Below are 16788 nucleotides of genomic sequence, written 5' to 3' on the forward strand. Positions count from 1 at the left end.
AGCGCCCCCTTGTGTCAAAATAACAGAAGTGTCATTGTTGATAAATAAATCCTGGAGTTTGTGACCCAGTGATGGAGGAAGTTCTCCCATCCATAACTGAGTAAAAGAAAAGTACTATTAATATGATGTTTTATTATATTGAAGTAAAAGTTCTAAATTAGGACAAAAAATAAATGAGTTGTTGGATCGTCAAAGTGCTTGTGGACAATGTTTGCACTCTACCAACAATCAGCCTCCGACTTTGTGAGAGGGAACACAGAGGAGGGGGCTCATGACGTGAATGGTTCCAGTCTGCGGTCAAATGGGCCGATACGGTCACTGGTCGGCCGGGATGTACTCTTCCTTCACCCCGAGCCAAGTTTGTCGCCATCTGCGTCTCTCTATTGTGAGCGGGCAGCAGCTCCCTCTGCAGGGGGCCCGGCTGGTGCTGAAAGGGACGTCCCGGACCGAGAGCCACTCTGACCGACAAGTTCCCCGAGGATCAGAGCTCAGACGTCTGCCTGCTGAGAGTTTTGGTCTCTGATCTCTGTGGACTGGATCAGCTGTCTACTTCTTTTTACAGAAGGTACTGCACGGTGAGTCTCCATCAAGATAATCACATTTCTCTATTTCTGTCTTTGTTTCTTTTTTACTTTTGGTCATTTTATTCGCAGCCTAATACCTCCTTGACAGTCTGTAATTTAGAGTAAAATAATGAACCTGCTTTTATAACTTTCCACAGTCTCTCCCTCTCTCTCTCAGTGTTTGAGTTTACCTGGCAAGATGAGGGTGACGTTTGGGACTCTGCCCATGAAGGAGAGCTCTTGTGCTTCTCTGTCTGCCGTCACTGTGGCTCTGTGCCTTCTCACCCTCCTCCTGATGGCTCTCAGGGGCCGAAAGAGCCACCATCACTACTCCCAATTGGACCACACAAAATATCCCCCTCCTCCTGGCCCCACGCCGTGGCCGCTTTTTGGCAATCTGCTCCAGATGGGGGACCAGATTCATCTTTCTCTGACCCGTCTGAGGCTCCAGTATGGTGATGTCTTCCAGGTAAATACAGTGATTTGTGAGCATTAACAGAGGATTTGGTGTTATTCATTAAATCATTGGTTCCTTCATTCACCCTAGATGCGTCTGGGCTCCCTGACTGTGGTCGTCCTGAGTGGATACTCCACCATCAGACAGGCGCTGGTCCGGCAGGGAGAAGCTTTTGCTGGAAGACCTGACCTGTTCACCTTTTCTGCCGTGGCCAACGGGACCAGTATGACCTTCAGTGAGAAGTACGGACCCGGTTGGATGCTCCATAAGAAGCTGTGTAAGAACGCCCTCAGGTCTTTCTCCCAGGCTGAGCCCAGAGGGTCCGGTGCCACCTGCCTGCTGGAGGAGCACGTCTGCGCTGAGGCAGCTGAGATGGTGGAGGTGATTCGGGAACAGGCTGCTGCTGAAGGAGGAGGAGGCGTGGACCCGGTGAAGGCCCTTGTTACCTCAGTGGCAAACGTTGTCTGTGCCCTCTGCTTTGGGAAAAGGTACGACTACAACGACAAGGAGTTTCTGACTATTGTTCACATCAACAATGAGGTCCTGAGGATCTTTGCAGCTGGGAACCTGGCTGACTTTTTCCCAGTGTTTCGCTATTTTCCGAGTCCATCTCTGAGGAAGATGGTCCAGCACATCCGCAGGATGAACGGATTCATGGAGCGGAGCATCGAGGAACACATCAACACCTTTGATAAGGTAAGGAGGCTGGAAGAGGCAGGTCTGTAAACTTGCAAAACGTTACACACAGTGTTACGTTACAGTGTAACATCACTTCATATTTAACCATTGTAGATTTAAAAGATAAGGCATTCATTATTGAGACACAAAATTACCTTCTGAGCATTTTGGAGCTTTTTATATTAGTTAGCTTTTTAATGTGACACATTTGATTAAAGCTTCTGTTTTGATTTTGCACTTGCACTATTAATCAGCAGCTGCAGAAATAAGGAAGCATACGAATAATTGACACTTTTAGGGGTTAAAAGGTACATAATACAGAATTCAAAGTAAGGGACCAAAATACCAGGTAACCACTATAATGAACTTACCAATCACTGGTTTGATAACCATTGCGCTGTGAACACAAAGTACAAACTGAATATTTATAAACAAATCTGTCCCACTAATTTGCCATCTACGATTGAATCTAGTATTGCGCTCGTACTGTAGTAGCTGTGAGCGCAACTGTAGCCAAAAAAATAACAAACAAGTTCCCTGGGAGGGACCTTTGTTCTTGTGCAGAGTGGCTAAAATGTTTGCACGCACTCTAATTAGGAATTAGCATCCCACTGGAGGACACGTGTCGGACCATAACCGAATACTTTCTCTCCCATAACTTTTGCTTTTTACAACTTTGTGCTTCTATTTCTGCATAAATCACATTTTAGTTATGAAGGACAGTTTGATTTTTCTTTGCAGAACTGTATCCGGGACATTACAGACGCTCTGATCTCACTTTGTGAGGACAGGGAAGAAAATAAGGATACGTCTATACTCTCCAACTCTCAGATCATTCACACTGTCATAGACATCTTCGGAGCAGGTAAGACACACTAGTTTACATCATCATTAGTGGCAAAATGTGCTTGTTAGGACACCAAATGGATAATGAATTACTTTTTTCTTGTGATTTTCTAAAGGATTCGACACCATCATTGCTGGATTACAGTGGAGCCTGTTGTATCTGATCAAGTTTCCCGACATCCAGGACAGAATACACCAGGAGATAGGTACTGTCTCATGTTTAAATATGAGCAAATGTGCCCTGTTCTTCCTAATTAGGTGTACACCAAGATAATTTTCAGTGCTCACATCCTCGGATGCTCGTATGCATCTTATCTGCTGAGGAAGAATTCATGCTATGCAACAGTAAGGGCTCTCTCAGTGTCTGGTCTCAGGATGGAGTCCAGAAAAAGAAGGTTGCTCAACGCATTAATTATGTGCAAAGATTGAGACTATGTGTTTTCTAATGATACAGCATTTATGCAGAGGTGGTGATAAAAATGCGACAACAAATCATTCAGAAAGGTTAGAGATGTTTTTAAGGACACAGAAAACATCTCTCTCTCTTTCGACTGCATCGTCCCAGGAGTAGCCAGTCGATATCTATTGGGAAGTATCAAAGTTTTCAGGCAGAATCAACATAATCAAATCCCAACAAAGGCCAAACCAGTGCCCTTCCCAAACAGACAGCCACTGGAGAAACTCACAAAAGATCAGTCCAATTTGCTGACGCCAGAGCTACTTTTGAAGTGGGTCGACAGAACTGTCTGTTCCGAGGCACGTTGCATTTTCACACAGAGAAAGAGAGGGAGGGAGGGAGGGAGAGGGAGGGAGACACTACGAGGAGACAGAATGAATCAGAACGAGAGAGCGAGGCACAAACAGCCAGAGACAGAAGGAAAGGTTAGAGAGTTGTTCCAGACCAAACACAAAGGCTGCAACACGCAAAGCATTGTACACACATAGTTTAACATTCTTCACGTATGCATCACTTCAATTAGATCTTAAATTATAACAATGAATTACATGAGAAGCTGCTTATAATGGGCTCACCATGTTACTGGAAACCTTATTAATAAATGAGTCAGAGGGACATTCTTCAAACTCTAACTTTTGTTATTCTAATTATTTGTGAAGTGCATGTTCATGCAATGATACTAACTCAAACAAACACATCCCAGCCCTTTTAACCTCTATGAGCTGTAGTGCAGCTAAATTTTACTTTTGAAGCCATGATCCAGGTAAACTCATAAGCACTTTTCACACATGCACTCCCAACATTTCAAGACAGTCTGCACCTAAAATTTCAGAGATGCCCTTTTACACGTGTCCCTCACAGCAGGAGATTTTCCCTGTCGGAAAGGGGAGATATTAGGAGGCAGGACATGACGTAAAAAGTAGGCTGAGGTCGCTGCAACTGGTGTTGATGCTCACAGCCAGAAGCTGCCAAATCTTCATCTCTCCAATTTGCAGATGTCTTTGCTGTTGTCATCTTGTAAATTATCCGTCTTCTTCAACCTTGGATGTTTTTAATTCATCCTGTTATGTGTCGCTCTACTAGTTTCGCACCGGTCGCATGATATAAACCTCATCACTCTGCCTAATGCGTGTGGTGAACGTTCCCAACTTTTACCTTCTGCATTCACACATCTGCTCACCCCGACATGTCTTGGACAATTCTCCAGGAGGCTGGCAGGAAAAACATAAAGTCGGGGGTAAAAAATTCAGCCGTTTCTGTTCACACATGCAGCCCAAATTTTTAGGAGGGGCTATATCAGGTTTAAGCAGTCAAAACATATTTATCACTGGTCCTCATAGTCTTATTAAAGTTCCTCGTAGTCTCATTAAAGTTATCAGCTTTCATGTAAAATGAAGCCTTAGTTTGTCACTGCTCTTTTGTCAAGCCATGTGCAGTACAATCAACCATTTTTAAATGTTTAACTACGAATGATTGCGAATTTATCATATGCACCTGAATGCACCTTTTGTTTGGTCCCTGGGTTGGCAGACCATCATACTTGTGAAAGTCGTGCAATGATAGTCTGTCCCTCTGTTCCTTCAAAGCACATACCTCTACAAATTTTTATTGAGATTAATACAGAGCACAATAAAATCTGTCTTTGTAATTGTAACACACCAGTTTCCCATGAATGTCTAACGTGTTTTCTTCTTTTGATTTGTTCTGTAGACGAGCACATTGGCACGGCCAGACTGCCCCTGTTTTCTGATAAGCCTAAGATGCCTTTCACAGAGGCCTTCATATATGAAGTGTTTCGTCATGCTTCATACGTCCCTTTCACCATCCCTCACTGGTAAGACAGTTTAATTCACAGTAGGATCATGATGAGAGTCGTGCATTGTTGTTAAAACTCTGCTTCCCTTCTGACAGTACCACGAGAAACATCACCCTGAATGGATATTTCATTCCCAAAGACACGTGTGTCTTCATTAACCAGTATCAAGTCAATCATGATGTGTGAGTATAGTCACAAGCACTCATCACTATCACTTCATTGCACTTTTGAATTGACTCTTAAAAGTCAGTAAATAGTGAAATCATTGGTAAACAGCCATCTGCTGTTTTACAGACGAACAGACAGATGGGGAGACAGATATCAACGGATACAGAGACTTATAGTAGCAATGCAAATATTATAGTAGAAACTATAGAGTACAGTAGAGACTTATTAGAGCAGCCTGATAAAAGGGAAATGCAATAATCCAACTTCATCTAAAAGTGCCAAATGCATGGACTACTTTTTCTGTGTCAGACAGGATGTGCCTGATTTTGTTCCTATTGGTAGATTTGGATTCCAGGATGATGCCATCAGTTATGTCATTAGATAATGTGTTTTATAAGTGTTTAGGGCAGGAAATTAATAAGTGATTAGTTTTATCTTGCTTTATTAATAGGTATAATCAAGCATCATCTGCATACCAATTAGTGTTTTCTGAAGATATTAAAGCATATAAAGGTGGAAAGAATCGGCCCGAGCACTGAATCTTGTGGAACTCCGTGACTATCTTTGGCATGCGTAGAGGACTTTATCATAAGTGTACTAAGTGTACTTTATCATTATGTACGTACAAAGTTTATGTCCTAAAGACATGCTTCAGCTCCAGTTAAATGATTGGTTTCAACTGGCTTACTTGATAAGACATGTGCCTGTCTGTATGATTGTTGTCTTTTCAACTGATAAACACGTGTTTTTCTGCTTTACTTAATGTTTTCCACTCTTTCACAGTGATCTTTGGGGTGATCCAGACACATTTCGGCCTGAACGCTTCCTGGGCTCCTCAGGGCTCCTCATCAAGGAGCTGACAGAGAAGGTTCTCATCTTCGGCATGGGGAAGAGACGCTGCCTTGGAGATGGATTTGCACGCTTGGAGATGTTTGTCTTCCTCACCACGCTGCTCCACCGGCTGCGGATTGAAAATGTACCGGGGCAGGAGCTGGATCTAAGCACTGATTTTGGTCTTACTATGAAACCACGTCCATATAGGATCACCATCTCCTCAAGGTTTTAGACCATCAAAAAACCCAAATGATGCTCTGTGTGAATGTTTTGGAATAGCACAAATTCTCATTGTTATAATTAGCCACCATAGATGGTTAACTGTAATAATGCCACAGACGTACAATACCTCTCATTATTGATCACAAACTGGAGTTGTTTTTTTTAGCAAATGTGAACAGAAAAAGGGAAATATAAATGTGCAAATGTGTTTTTTAGATTTTAAAAATGATCAATGAATAGCACTGAATAGGAACTAACTTCATGTTTGTATTAAACACAGTATTTATGACGATCGAGGGTCATTCAAAGTGCTTCTGTGTCTGTTCTTTGAAGGGTAGAGTCCCTCCGCCTTTCTGTCCCACCACATTAAATATGAAACCGGCTTGAAAACAGCCGCTCATTAGAAGCCTTTATCTAAAGTTATTAGCTACAGTTAAACTCTGAGGGAGGGAGAGAGCGGGTCTGTCAGATTGATGATCAACGCTTTAGGCCTCAAACTGTGTTCACGCAGGGTTCATCCTCAACTCTCATCGGTCTTCTTCGTCTTCTCTTCCCTTCAACTTTTCTCTTATCTCCTCCTCATCAGTTAGAGTCCTTTCATCTTGTCATCCCCCTGATGTCTTCTTCCTGTCCTTATCCCCCTTCCCTAGCTCCTCCTCCTCCTCCTCCTCTTTTTATTGTAGCTTCAAGGCAAACACTGTTTAGCTAACACATCTGCTGTCATCTCCAAAGTCTCCCCAAGTGGCTTTCTGAGGAATGACGCAAAAATATATATTAAGACATACAAGTCCCTCGTCTTTTAAAACATCCTCCTCCTCGCCCATCAGTGCTGTGGCCTCCCACACGTATTCAGATTAGATACAGTCCCGGACATCTTTAAGGGAGGTAAGGAGGATGGAAAGTGTGAAATCAAGCTAAATATAAAGACGCATGCATATGAACAAAAAAGGAGAATACTTATGGGAACTTCCACCCTAAATGGAAAGTTTTAAAGTCATTATCCTCACAGTGTAATCTCTTTTAAACTTTCATCCATCCAGGGAAAGTGTACTGACTTCCCAACAGAAAGTGACACTTAAGGTGTTAGAAGGTGAGTTGTTAAATCTGAACAAAATAAGTTAAGTCTGTGCCAGGGATTCAAGCTTTCAACCATCTGGCCATAGTATTTTACTAACCTCTTGCGCTCCTGGGAATTCACCATGTTCACACGGTGGCCAATTTTCCTCTGATGACACGCTCAGGGTTGGTTGTACAAAAATTGTTATAATGTCGCACTGCTGTGGTCAGGCTTGCAAACTGTTTTCCTATTGATTAACAACTGAAAAGACAATGGTAGTGAAAATCCAGACAAGGGACCACACATTCGATTACCCATTAGCTACCATCAGAAAACGGCTAACGTTAGTATTTAACTAAATCCTTGCTAACATTACTATCTGATCGTGTTACACGACATGATCCACTTCCATACTTGTATGTGTGTCCATAATGTGTGGCGTTATTTAAGTGTTAATTTATAATCTTACTTTTATATTGTGTTGTCAAACAGTAATGTTAGCTAGGAAGTGGTTGAATGCTAGTTGTTAGGCAAGCTGTTGTTTAACTGTAGCTTATTGAAATACAGCCTGATCTTTCTTTTTTTAAATGTTTGCTCTAATTGTGACATCAGTGCAAAATGGCCACCATGTCAATGTGGTGAATGATAAAGAAAGGAAATGTAAATCCTAGCTGTTTTAACTTCTTTCTCTGCGCTCATCTAAAACCTGTGTGTTTAAAGCATGCTTGTATGAACTGGAATTATGACATCACATTTAGAGGCCAATTGCAGTGCTATGTGAAAACCTGTAACGTACTAATGACTGGTGAACCACTAACATTTTTTTAGCAGCGCTAGCATGTTTACAGTTATGGTTTTCAGTGAAATTTCTCCCAAGTGGTCTCAATCAATTTGACAATCCATCCTATCCAATGGATTGTAAAAGCTGCTTAACACATTTTACACCCTCTAAGGAAAAAATATTTCAACTTTATCCCATGACTTTAATGAAGCCCAATTGTCAGGTGAAGTATAACTTGTCCATGTCTTTGGTTTATGACCAAATACTAGCCGGACTCTGTGTTTATTGCTAATTAGCAAATGTTAGCATGATGACATAAGATGGTGAACATTTAATCAACATTATACTCATACATTAGCAGATAGCCGTTTCATGTTGGCATGTTAGCATGATGAGATTAGCATTCAGCCCAAAGGAAAGCCTTACAGTGCTGTTAGCATAGCCGAAGACTGTTTTTTAAACAAATTTCACACAATATACTAAAAATATTATTTTATTATGCACATATTATTGTACTAAAAATACTTAATTACTCAAGTATTGTTAAGTGAAACTGTAGTTGGAATGTAAAAGTCTAAAATATGTTTGTATGGTGAATATCATCTTGTACCTTGAAAATAAAAAGGGAAAAGCTAAACATGTGTTGCATGTGAGTCATTCTTCGTTTGCCTGTGTGTGGTCATGTACAGAAACCATACAAACCGGTAAATTGGTTTGTGTAGATTAATTAACAAAATACACTCTGAAGACGAGACCTCAGCCCCCTCATCAACCCTGTTCCCTCTCCATGTGCTCTCTGTATGTGTCTTTGTGTGTCACTTTGTTCTGGTCCACAGAGCTCACAGTATGACTCAAACTATAGCAGACATTAAAGAATAACAAATCACAGCGAACATGTGCTGAGCGGCCTCTGATCTAAAGCAGCCAATAAAACGAAGCACGCAAAGCCAGGAACCGGGGCTCTAATGTGGCGTAGCAATTGTGAGGCCTACAGTATAGATTAAAAATGCTGAACAATTAAGATTGGGCCCAAATGCAGACAAAAGATGGTCTACTTATAGAAACTGTTATCCACCATCAGCGCTGACATGCCACCCTGCCTCAAACCATTTCAGTATGAAGCCTGACTCTGCTGTGACTGTTTTAGTTGAGCCAGGGCCTACAGTAAGAAAAAACACTCTAATTAACACCTGATAATATAAATTATTATTCTGTCCACAGTCACCGTCATGAAAAAATACTATAAAAAACACCTTGGAGGCCTTTTTCATCTGATGGATTCAGATCTAAATATGCAAGTTTCTCAAAAAACTTCGGCATTTATCCTGTTTAGGGTCGTCTTCACAAAGCTCTCGTTTCAGTAAAGCCCATGCCTATCTGCAAAACAACAACATCAACAACAAGAGGACAGGGCCTTTGCGTGTCCACTCCCAGCCTGTGATATGACCCTGTAACAGTAGGAGCAGGTCAGGGCCCTGGAGACTTAACCTCTCCAGCACTAATGGGCAACAAACTCGTTGGCTTGTCCCATGTACAATAGGAGTGCAAATTGAATGACCAACTGACTTCCATTTTGCCTCTTCAGTTACACGTGGGGCCCCGAACTGTATCGAGGGGGCCTCATTCTATAGACACAGGCAGGCAGCACCCATTAACAATCTGCACGCAATCCCCTGAACGCAACAGTGAGTGCCCCTATAGTGATGTCACCCATCACAAGTGGTGCCATTTAACTACATCTACTTAATCAAGTGCTGTACTTCAGTAGATATTTGAGGTACTTTGACTTTAAATACATCAACTACAAATCAAATACTGTACTATATACTCGACTACATTTGTTTTTACGTTTTGTTTTTATTTTAGATTACAATTTGTTGCTGTTGATAATAATTATTTGAATGCAGGGGTGCACTTGAGAATTTTCACAGTGTGGCATTTCTACTTTTACTTAAGTCAAGAAGCTGAAGACTTTTTTAACCTCTGTTCATCCCTTCATTTGTGTAAATAAATAACTAAAAATAACTTTCAGCAATTACAGGTTTCATCTTCCTCGTACACCTTTATCACTACCTACAAATCAGGAGTTATCCGAACTCAACCTCATAATCTCAAAATGGAATGAAGGTTAATATCCTTGATAATTTTATTATGAAAGCAGCAACACTGATGTATATATACAACCAGCTACTTATGAAGGATAAGACAACGATGAGTATTAAACAAAGCTGGGAAAAGGACTTTGTCGGATGTGAGCAAAGTTTTGTACAATTACTAGATCAGATAAATCACACAAAACTCAATATAAGATAAATAATAATAAATTATATGACTCCTGAAATACGTAGTAAATATGATGATTTATGCTCTGCAACATGTCGGAAATGTGGTCCTGTCCATTGATTACAACATTGTGGTCTTCTGTTCAAACAGAGATTAAGAACAGTAACGGATCCAACATGATTATTCTTGATGTTCGCTCCATGTCTGGTTAAAAGGCAGAAATTGCTCCGTATCATGTTGTATGCTGCACGCCTTTCAATCCTGCATGTTTGTCTCGATGTACACCCACATATATTAGATGAGTTTGTAACAGAGTGCTCCCCTTCAGTGTGTATTTTTGAGGAGAGTTGTTAGCAATAACCTGCATTGGAATAGACTGAGTTTAATATGCTCATTAACCTTTGGTTAATTTCTATTTACGGATTCGACATAAAAATGTAGAATATATAGGCAGGGCCGTGGATTTTAGTACAGGAAGTGTTCTGGTTTCCGTTTGTACTACGCTTGTAGTCCGAGTAGTATGGACCAATCACGTTGCAGCAGGCTGCGTCGTATGCAGGAAAAATAGTCCGTGTAGAGAGCAAAAGCAGGCGTAACGTAATCTGCCGTAATGACATCCCAGCTCCCATCAGCGGCTATCTGACAACCATTCTTCTTCGACATCTGCATGTAAGTGCAGCTAACAATCTGATAATATAATCTGTCTTGTTCTTAAACAATTAAAATGAAAGTGATAAAAAAAATGTACAGCTTAAACCATGCATGAGACCTGACCTGATAAAATAGGCCACCCAAACATTAGTCCAAACAATCCAAATTCAACACTGTTTACTCCACTATTGTACGACAGTTCGTGGTAGAGCTCAAACGTCCTCCTCTTCCACTGTCTGTCCTGACCTCAGCTTCATGATCACCTTACAGAACGAGAAAACAGATATTGTTGTTGTATCCAAAATATAGTTTAATGTTGTCACTATTAGCTGAAGCAAATTCATGCACATGCACCTCTTTCAGCTGGGCGATCTCTTTGCTGTCCACGTTTCTCTGAGCGTTGTTGGTTATGGCTTTCACTCTCGTTGCATAGCTGGAAAGTTCAGGAAGTCCAGATGTTATTAAAGAGTTTGTCAGCATTCAGATATATGATGAATCTCTCTGTCTTTGTTTCTTACATGAGAGAAGTGAGCGTCTCTTCGAGGTTGCATTCAGAAGGAGAGATGTTGACGATCATGAGGGTTTTGGCATTCCCACCCAGAGAGTCCTGCATCACCTGAGAGACATGAGAGGCATACGGTACACTTGTCTGACCTGTCTTTGTCGGTCACAGCTCCTGACCACACACAGAGGAAACCACAAGCAGCTTCTTCACCTGTGTCAGCTTACTGTTCCTGTAAGGTACGTGAGGCAGTTCAGCAGACAAGGCTGAGATCACATCACCTAGAGCGCTCAGAGACTTGTTAATGGAGTTGGCTTCCTGCAGAGAAGGAGAGGAGAGTCATGGCTGATTGGTATATGTAAGGATATTTCATACTCAATTATCCCTACAATTAAAACATAGCATATGAGTCAACCTTTAGCTGGTGGTCCTTGGCGCCAGTCTTGGCCGCTCTCTCACTTCCTGCCAGGTCCACCAGGCTCAGCTTCCCGGTGCTCACACTCCCGTTGGTCAGATTCCTGCTCTCCACCATGATGCCGACGATGAGATGGGAGCGGGAACTCTCCACATTCATCTCTTGGGAAACAAACACCAAAAGCCAGAGAAGGCCCTTTGTAATTTCATACTTGTTGATGTTCAGCTTTGCTCTCAGATAAACCTCACAGATACTCACAGTTATTCTTATCAGTGATTAATATTCAGATGAGTGTTAGCGTTGTCAGTACCCACTGTGAATAAAGTGTATTTGTAATTGGTATTTATAGCTTTGTCGCTCTTCATGGCTCACTAAAACATGAAGTGCTTCTGTAACTCTGCTGACCTGTGTGTATGTACAAAACAATGATTCTCCTCTTCCTACAGTGCTCTGATCCACATCTTGGCTGCTCTCAGTAATGATGTACCTTCTGCCGCCCCCTCACACTGACTGTGAGTAACACGATTAATCCAAACCATTTAGCAGGGTCCAGTATGAACTGGGCGCCATGGCACGGTACAGAGAACTCACTGGTGGCGGAGATGTGTCGGTTTGCGCAGGCCTGCTGAAACAGAGCGTAGAGCTCCTGAGCGCTGGAAGCCTCCTTTGTCTCTGCTCCTTGTGCAAACACAACCCCCTTTCTGTTCCTCTTGATCTCCACCCGCCTGGCCTGGCTGTGGGACGGGGGCTGAGCATGGGCCTCTCCAGCCGGGCTCACAAAGAGGTCCTGCAGACGGTCGTTGTACAGCTCCAGCATGTAGGCTGAAACCTGAGGAACACGGATGAAGAAGCAGAAGATTTATTCAAATTAAGATCGAATGACATTGTTGATGTTCTGTGCGTTACCTTGAAGTCGAATTTGGAGCTGTTCTCCCGTACGAAATCAAATATGGCGTTAAAAGATCTCGGCATGATCCCAAGGTTCTTCTGCTCCTTGTCCCCCACCATGGTGAAGGTCTTCCCTGAGCCCGTCTGTCCGTACGCAAAGATGCAGACGTTGTACCCATCGAGAGCCGACTGGATGAGCCTGTGGGGGGAAAAAAGTCCAGACTACAGAGCTCCACATTTCACCCACAGCACCTTGACTGCAGGCCTCTTAGGTGCCTCCATCAGTGTGTTACCTATATCTGTTAAGTAACTATACTTCTAAATATTAATGATGGTCAGACGCGACTTTATAACATTGTGGTGGACCAGAAAAATACACATTTCGGTCATTTACATATGTGTTAAGGTAGACCTCCCTCACCTGTGGCTGTCCTGAAACAGTTCTTCCTGAGAGGCTTCGTCACCGAACACTTTATCAAACTGGAACTCTCTCTGCCCTCGAGGGGTTTCCACGGTGACAGAGAAATCATCGATTTTCTCCACAACAATGGCTTCGCCCTGCCCGACCTCTGTTCGGCTCACTGGTCGAATCCGACAGAACACTCTGATTTTACCTGTTAGAGAAATAAGACATTAAACATTATTTATCTAATAAGATGAGGGGTACATTGCCTCAGTTTTAGGTGTTTAATTTCTTACACAAACACTTTGATTTAATTTGTACCTTTCATGTTTTCCACCATGTTGTAGTACTTCTTCCTCAGAGTCCTTTCTGACGTGTAGTTCTCAATTACTTTCTTATTTTCTTCTTTAACTTGCTTTAGCTGGAGACAAGAATCATCACACCCACAATGACACAGATTGAACTGTAACATCAAATTCACTCCTGATGTTGTAGCTATAGTGGCATTGGGCTGGTGTATAAGTTTTTGTTGTAACACAGAGAACAGCTGGTATTGAAACATCTGTGTTTACACCTGAGTCCTGACCCTACCTTCAGATTCTGACCCGTGTGATAAAAGACCGACCTGATCCTGCAGCAGGAGGAGTTGCTGACCCACACTCTTGACTCCGTCTGTTTGGATTGTCCCTTGGCCCAACACGTCCTCAAGCTCTGAGACATCTTTGCAATCTGTAAGCCAGAAATTAAACCTTAAACTTATGTGCAGACACAGAAGCCTACAGCTACAAGGCTCTGTACATGAACGTGGCAGAAATACAATAAATAAAGAGACTCCTGAATGCATATTGTTCATGTAAACATGCATTTATTGAGCATATTTTGGCTTTATATTCTTGTGATTTAAGATATTTTGTCACCATTTATTTCAGGGCTCTCTCCAGTTTTAATGCAGTCCAAAGCCAGTAGAGAGACTTCATATCCCCGCACTGTTTCTTGTAGTAACGACAAACTTGACGCATATTCATCAGACCTGAGGAGTGGAACAAATCAATGTTATTAAACTTACAATTAAAGGAATGAAAGCTGTATTTAAATGTAACATTTCAACTTAATATTAAGACTCTGGACAATTCAAAACATAAGAATCAATTATTGTTCGTATTTGTAAACCGTTTCCTTTATCTCTAACCCCTCTTGGTCAGTGGTTTTATCCTCTCTGTCATTAATGTCGTCTCTGGACACCTGAGGATGGTCCAGTTTGGCTCTGGCTTCAACCAGAGCGACCCGGTTCTCCTCGATCATCTGATCCAGAACAGCTCTGGTCTCAGGCGCAGCACTGCAGATAGCATGAGCCTAGAAAGCAAAACAAAGCAACTTTATGGTATCAGTCGTTGCATCAATATGCAACAAGGTCAAAAAAAGTAGGGGGATGTTAAAGAAAATAGATATTTTTTGTATTTCCTGCCACCAGAGTTTTATACACATTGTTGAATATTTGAGCTGCACCTTGTGTATGACAGCAGGAAGCAGGACGCTGCAGGGGGGCTGCGGGACAGGAGGGACGGGGCTCCTCTCCAGCAGCTCAGTGATCTCTCTCTCCCTCTGGTACAGACTCTCTTTCAGCTCCTCCAGACGGGCTTTAGCCCCCTCCAGTGGCTGATCTGACTCACTGCAGGCCTGCAAATAGAAGCACCTTAAAGGGCCAGTACACCAAAATCACATCAACATTCTTTGCCCCCCAGGTATTGGCCATTCAGATGAGGTGTCTAAGGTGTCTCAGACGGTTTCTGTTGGCTGCTTTATTGTTATGTTTATAATCTTAGATCTGCACCTCAGATATGAGCAGCAGCTTGCCATGACAACTAATTCCAACCCACCACAGTCTGTTGTTGTGCTGACCCTTCTTTGTCCTCTGAACTTCCCCCTTCCTCTGCCGCTTCCTGCTGCTCCTGTGTTGAAACCAGCAACATTTCTTGGACTTTCCCTACTTCCTGCCTGGCCATTTGGAGCTCCTGTATCGCTGGTCATTGTCACAGAGCATTTATTAAGGTGTTAAACGCAGAGGTAAGTGATTTTGCAAGTGAATGTGAGCAGACTCACTGGAGGCCTGGTGGCTGTGCAGGACGTCCAGCCTGTTGGAGAACAGCTCCAGCATTTTGCTCTGAAGGGAGACAGGAACAATTGGTCCAAAAATGATTATGTAATAACTAAAAAAAGTTGCTTGTTATAGTCAAATATGGCCACAAGGGTGTGCTCCAGCTCAGAGGAAGATGTAAGACTAAAGAAGCCTGCCAGATTCTTATCCAACCTTTTCTCTGTGCCACTGCAGCGCCTCCTCCTTACTCCTCCTCCTCTCGGATCTCTGCTCCTCCTGCAGCTGCTCGTTCTGTGCAGTCAAGGCCTGCAGAATGCAGAACAAGACCAGAGAGACACATAAATAAATACATTAAACCGTGCAGTATTTCAGATATGTCATGTGCGTCATGTGCATCAACATGGCTGATCAATTAACTTTGAAGTGGAGTGTTTGACTGTGTTCTTGAACCAGAGAGAACAGAGTGTCCCACACGAGAGCTGCAGGCACTTAAAGGCGGACTGACCATGACCCTCCTCTCCCAGTCAGCGTTCTTCTTCTCCACCTTCTCCTGGTACACGTCCAGGATTCTCCTCAGAGTGTTCAGTTTGTTCTGGTAGTGAGCTCTGATCCTCTGCGCAGTCCACTCCTGATCACACAATAAGACTTTTATTACTGTAACATGTTGGGCCTCTTTCTCTCTCTCACACGAACACACAAACTGAAACACACACTCACCTGGTTCTCTCGCGCTGTGACCTGAAAGTTCTCCTCCAGCTCCTGCACCATCTCCAGGTGTCTTCTCTTCATTGCTTCCATGTCCTCTGCTATCTGTTTATACAAAGAAACATGAACCTGATGTACATAACATAGCACTTTGGTTGGATTTACTGACCAAATGCCCTGCAGGGTCACACCAGCAGCATCAGGGCAGCATGTGAGAATGATGAAGAACACAACACAGTGTAAGACAGAAGGCTTCGTTGTGTGTCCGCGAGCCTCCTCTCTGAACAACTACACTCTGAGTCACATGTCTAAATAAAAGTCACTGTTTCATAAGTGATGTTTTCCTGAATAGTTATATCTACAAGTATAGACCGATTGTGTTAGAAAAACAGTGCTTGTTCTGTGCTGCTCTCACCTGAGTGACGCAGAGCTCAGCTGACTCGTAGGGGATGTAGATCTTGACCTCCTGTGACCTCTCAGCGTCTGCAGCCTGAGCTGCATCGCTGCTGTCTGACAGCTGAGACTCTGATGAGCCTGCAGAAATAACCTGACATAAATCATCATTCATTCAGAGCAGGTGCACAGTAAGAGCTTCGCTTCTCTAACCTAATTCTCCACAGCTCCTGTAGTATCTTTAAACCCCATCATCATCGCTCTCAAAAAGCATCCAGGCTTCCTCTCTACACAGACACACACTTTCGCTTCTCCTCTATATACGTCTTCAGCATTTTACAGCACCTCTGTTGGCCTCTTGTCCAAGGTGTTTCCTGCGATCTGCACCGATCCAGCGTCTGAACGCAGCCCACCTCCTCACCCACAGAGTTTTGTGATGAATGACGGCTTCAACGATGAAGTTGGAAACAGTTCAGGAGTGGAGTGATAGGACAGGGAGAGAGGAATAACAGTAACAGCAAGTCTTAACACATACTTCTATTATCTATTATTTTTGCAACATAGTGGACGTGCC

At 42.7% G+C, this 16788-nt stretch overlaps 2 protein-coding genes across 2 annotated transcripts; one reads left to right on the forward strand and one right to left on the reverse strand.

Moving 5' to 3' along the window:
* Window positions 1-762: 762 nt before the first annotated feature.
* On the forward strand, window positions 763-6051 carry cyp1d1 (cytochrome P450, family 1, subfamily D, polypeptide 1). Its single transcript, XM_069682900.1, has 7 exons — window positions 763-1032; window positions 1111-1716; window positions 2440-2563; window positions 2661-2750; window positions 4712-4835; window positions 4913-4999; window positions 5769-6051. Exons 1-7 carry the CDS (start codon window positions 763-765, stop codon window positions 6049-6051), a joined length of 1584 nt encoding a protein of 527 aa, XP_069539001.1.
* A 3971-nt stretch (window positions 6052-10022) lies between these two features.
* LOC138610016 (uncharacterized) lies at window positions 10023-15624 on the reverse strand. Its single transcript, XM_069682717.1, has 17 exons — window positions 15589-15624; window positions 15330-15422; window positions 15122-15182; window positions 14899-15041; window positions 14528-14698; window positions 14211-14374; window positions 13939-14051; window positions 13647-13750; window positions 13343-13442; window positions 13040-13232; window positions 12637-12817; window positions 12322-12559; window positions 11731-11891; window positions 11529-11633; window positions 11332-11429; window positions 11168-11246; window positions 10023-11076 (listed from the first exon to the last, which is right to left on the reverse strand). The coding sequence occupies exons 1-17, from the start codon at window positions 15622-15624 to the stop codon at window positions 11026-11028; spliced, it is 2091 nt and encodes a 696-aa protein (XP_069538818.1). The 3' UTR covers window positions 10023-11025.
* Between the last annotated feature and the right edge of the window lie 1164 nt (window positions 15625-16788).

Source organism: Semicossyphus pulcher, unplaced genomic scaffold, assembly GCF_022749685.1.
Source record: "Semicossyphus pulcher isolate SPU_LCO1_2020_fin unplaced genomic scaffold, fSemPul1.0.p SCAF_6, whole genome shotgun sequence".
Classification (NCBI taxonomy): domain Eukaryota; kingdom Metazoa; phylum Chordata; class Actinopteri; order Labriformes; family Labridae; genus Semicossyphus; species Semicossyphus pulcher.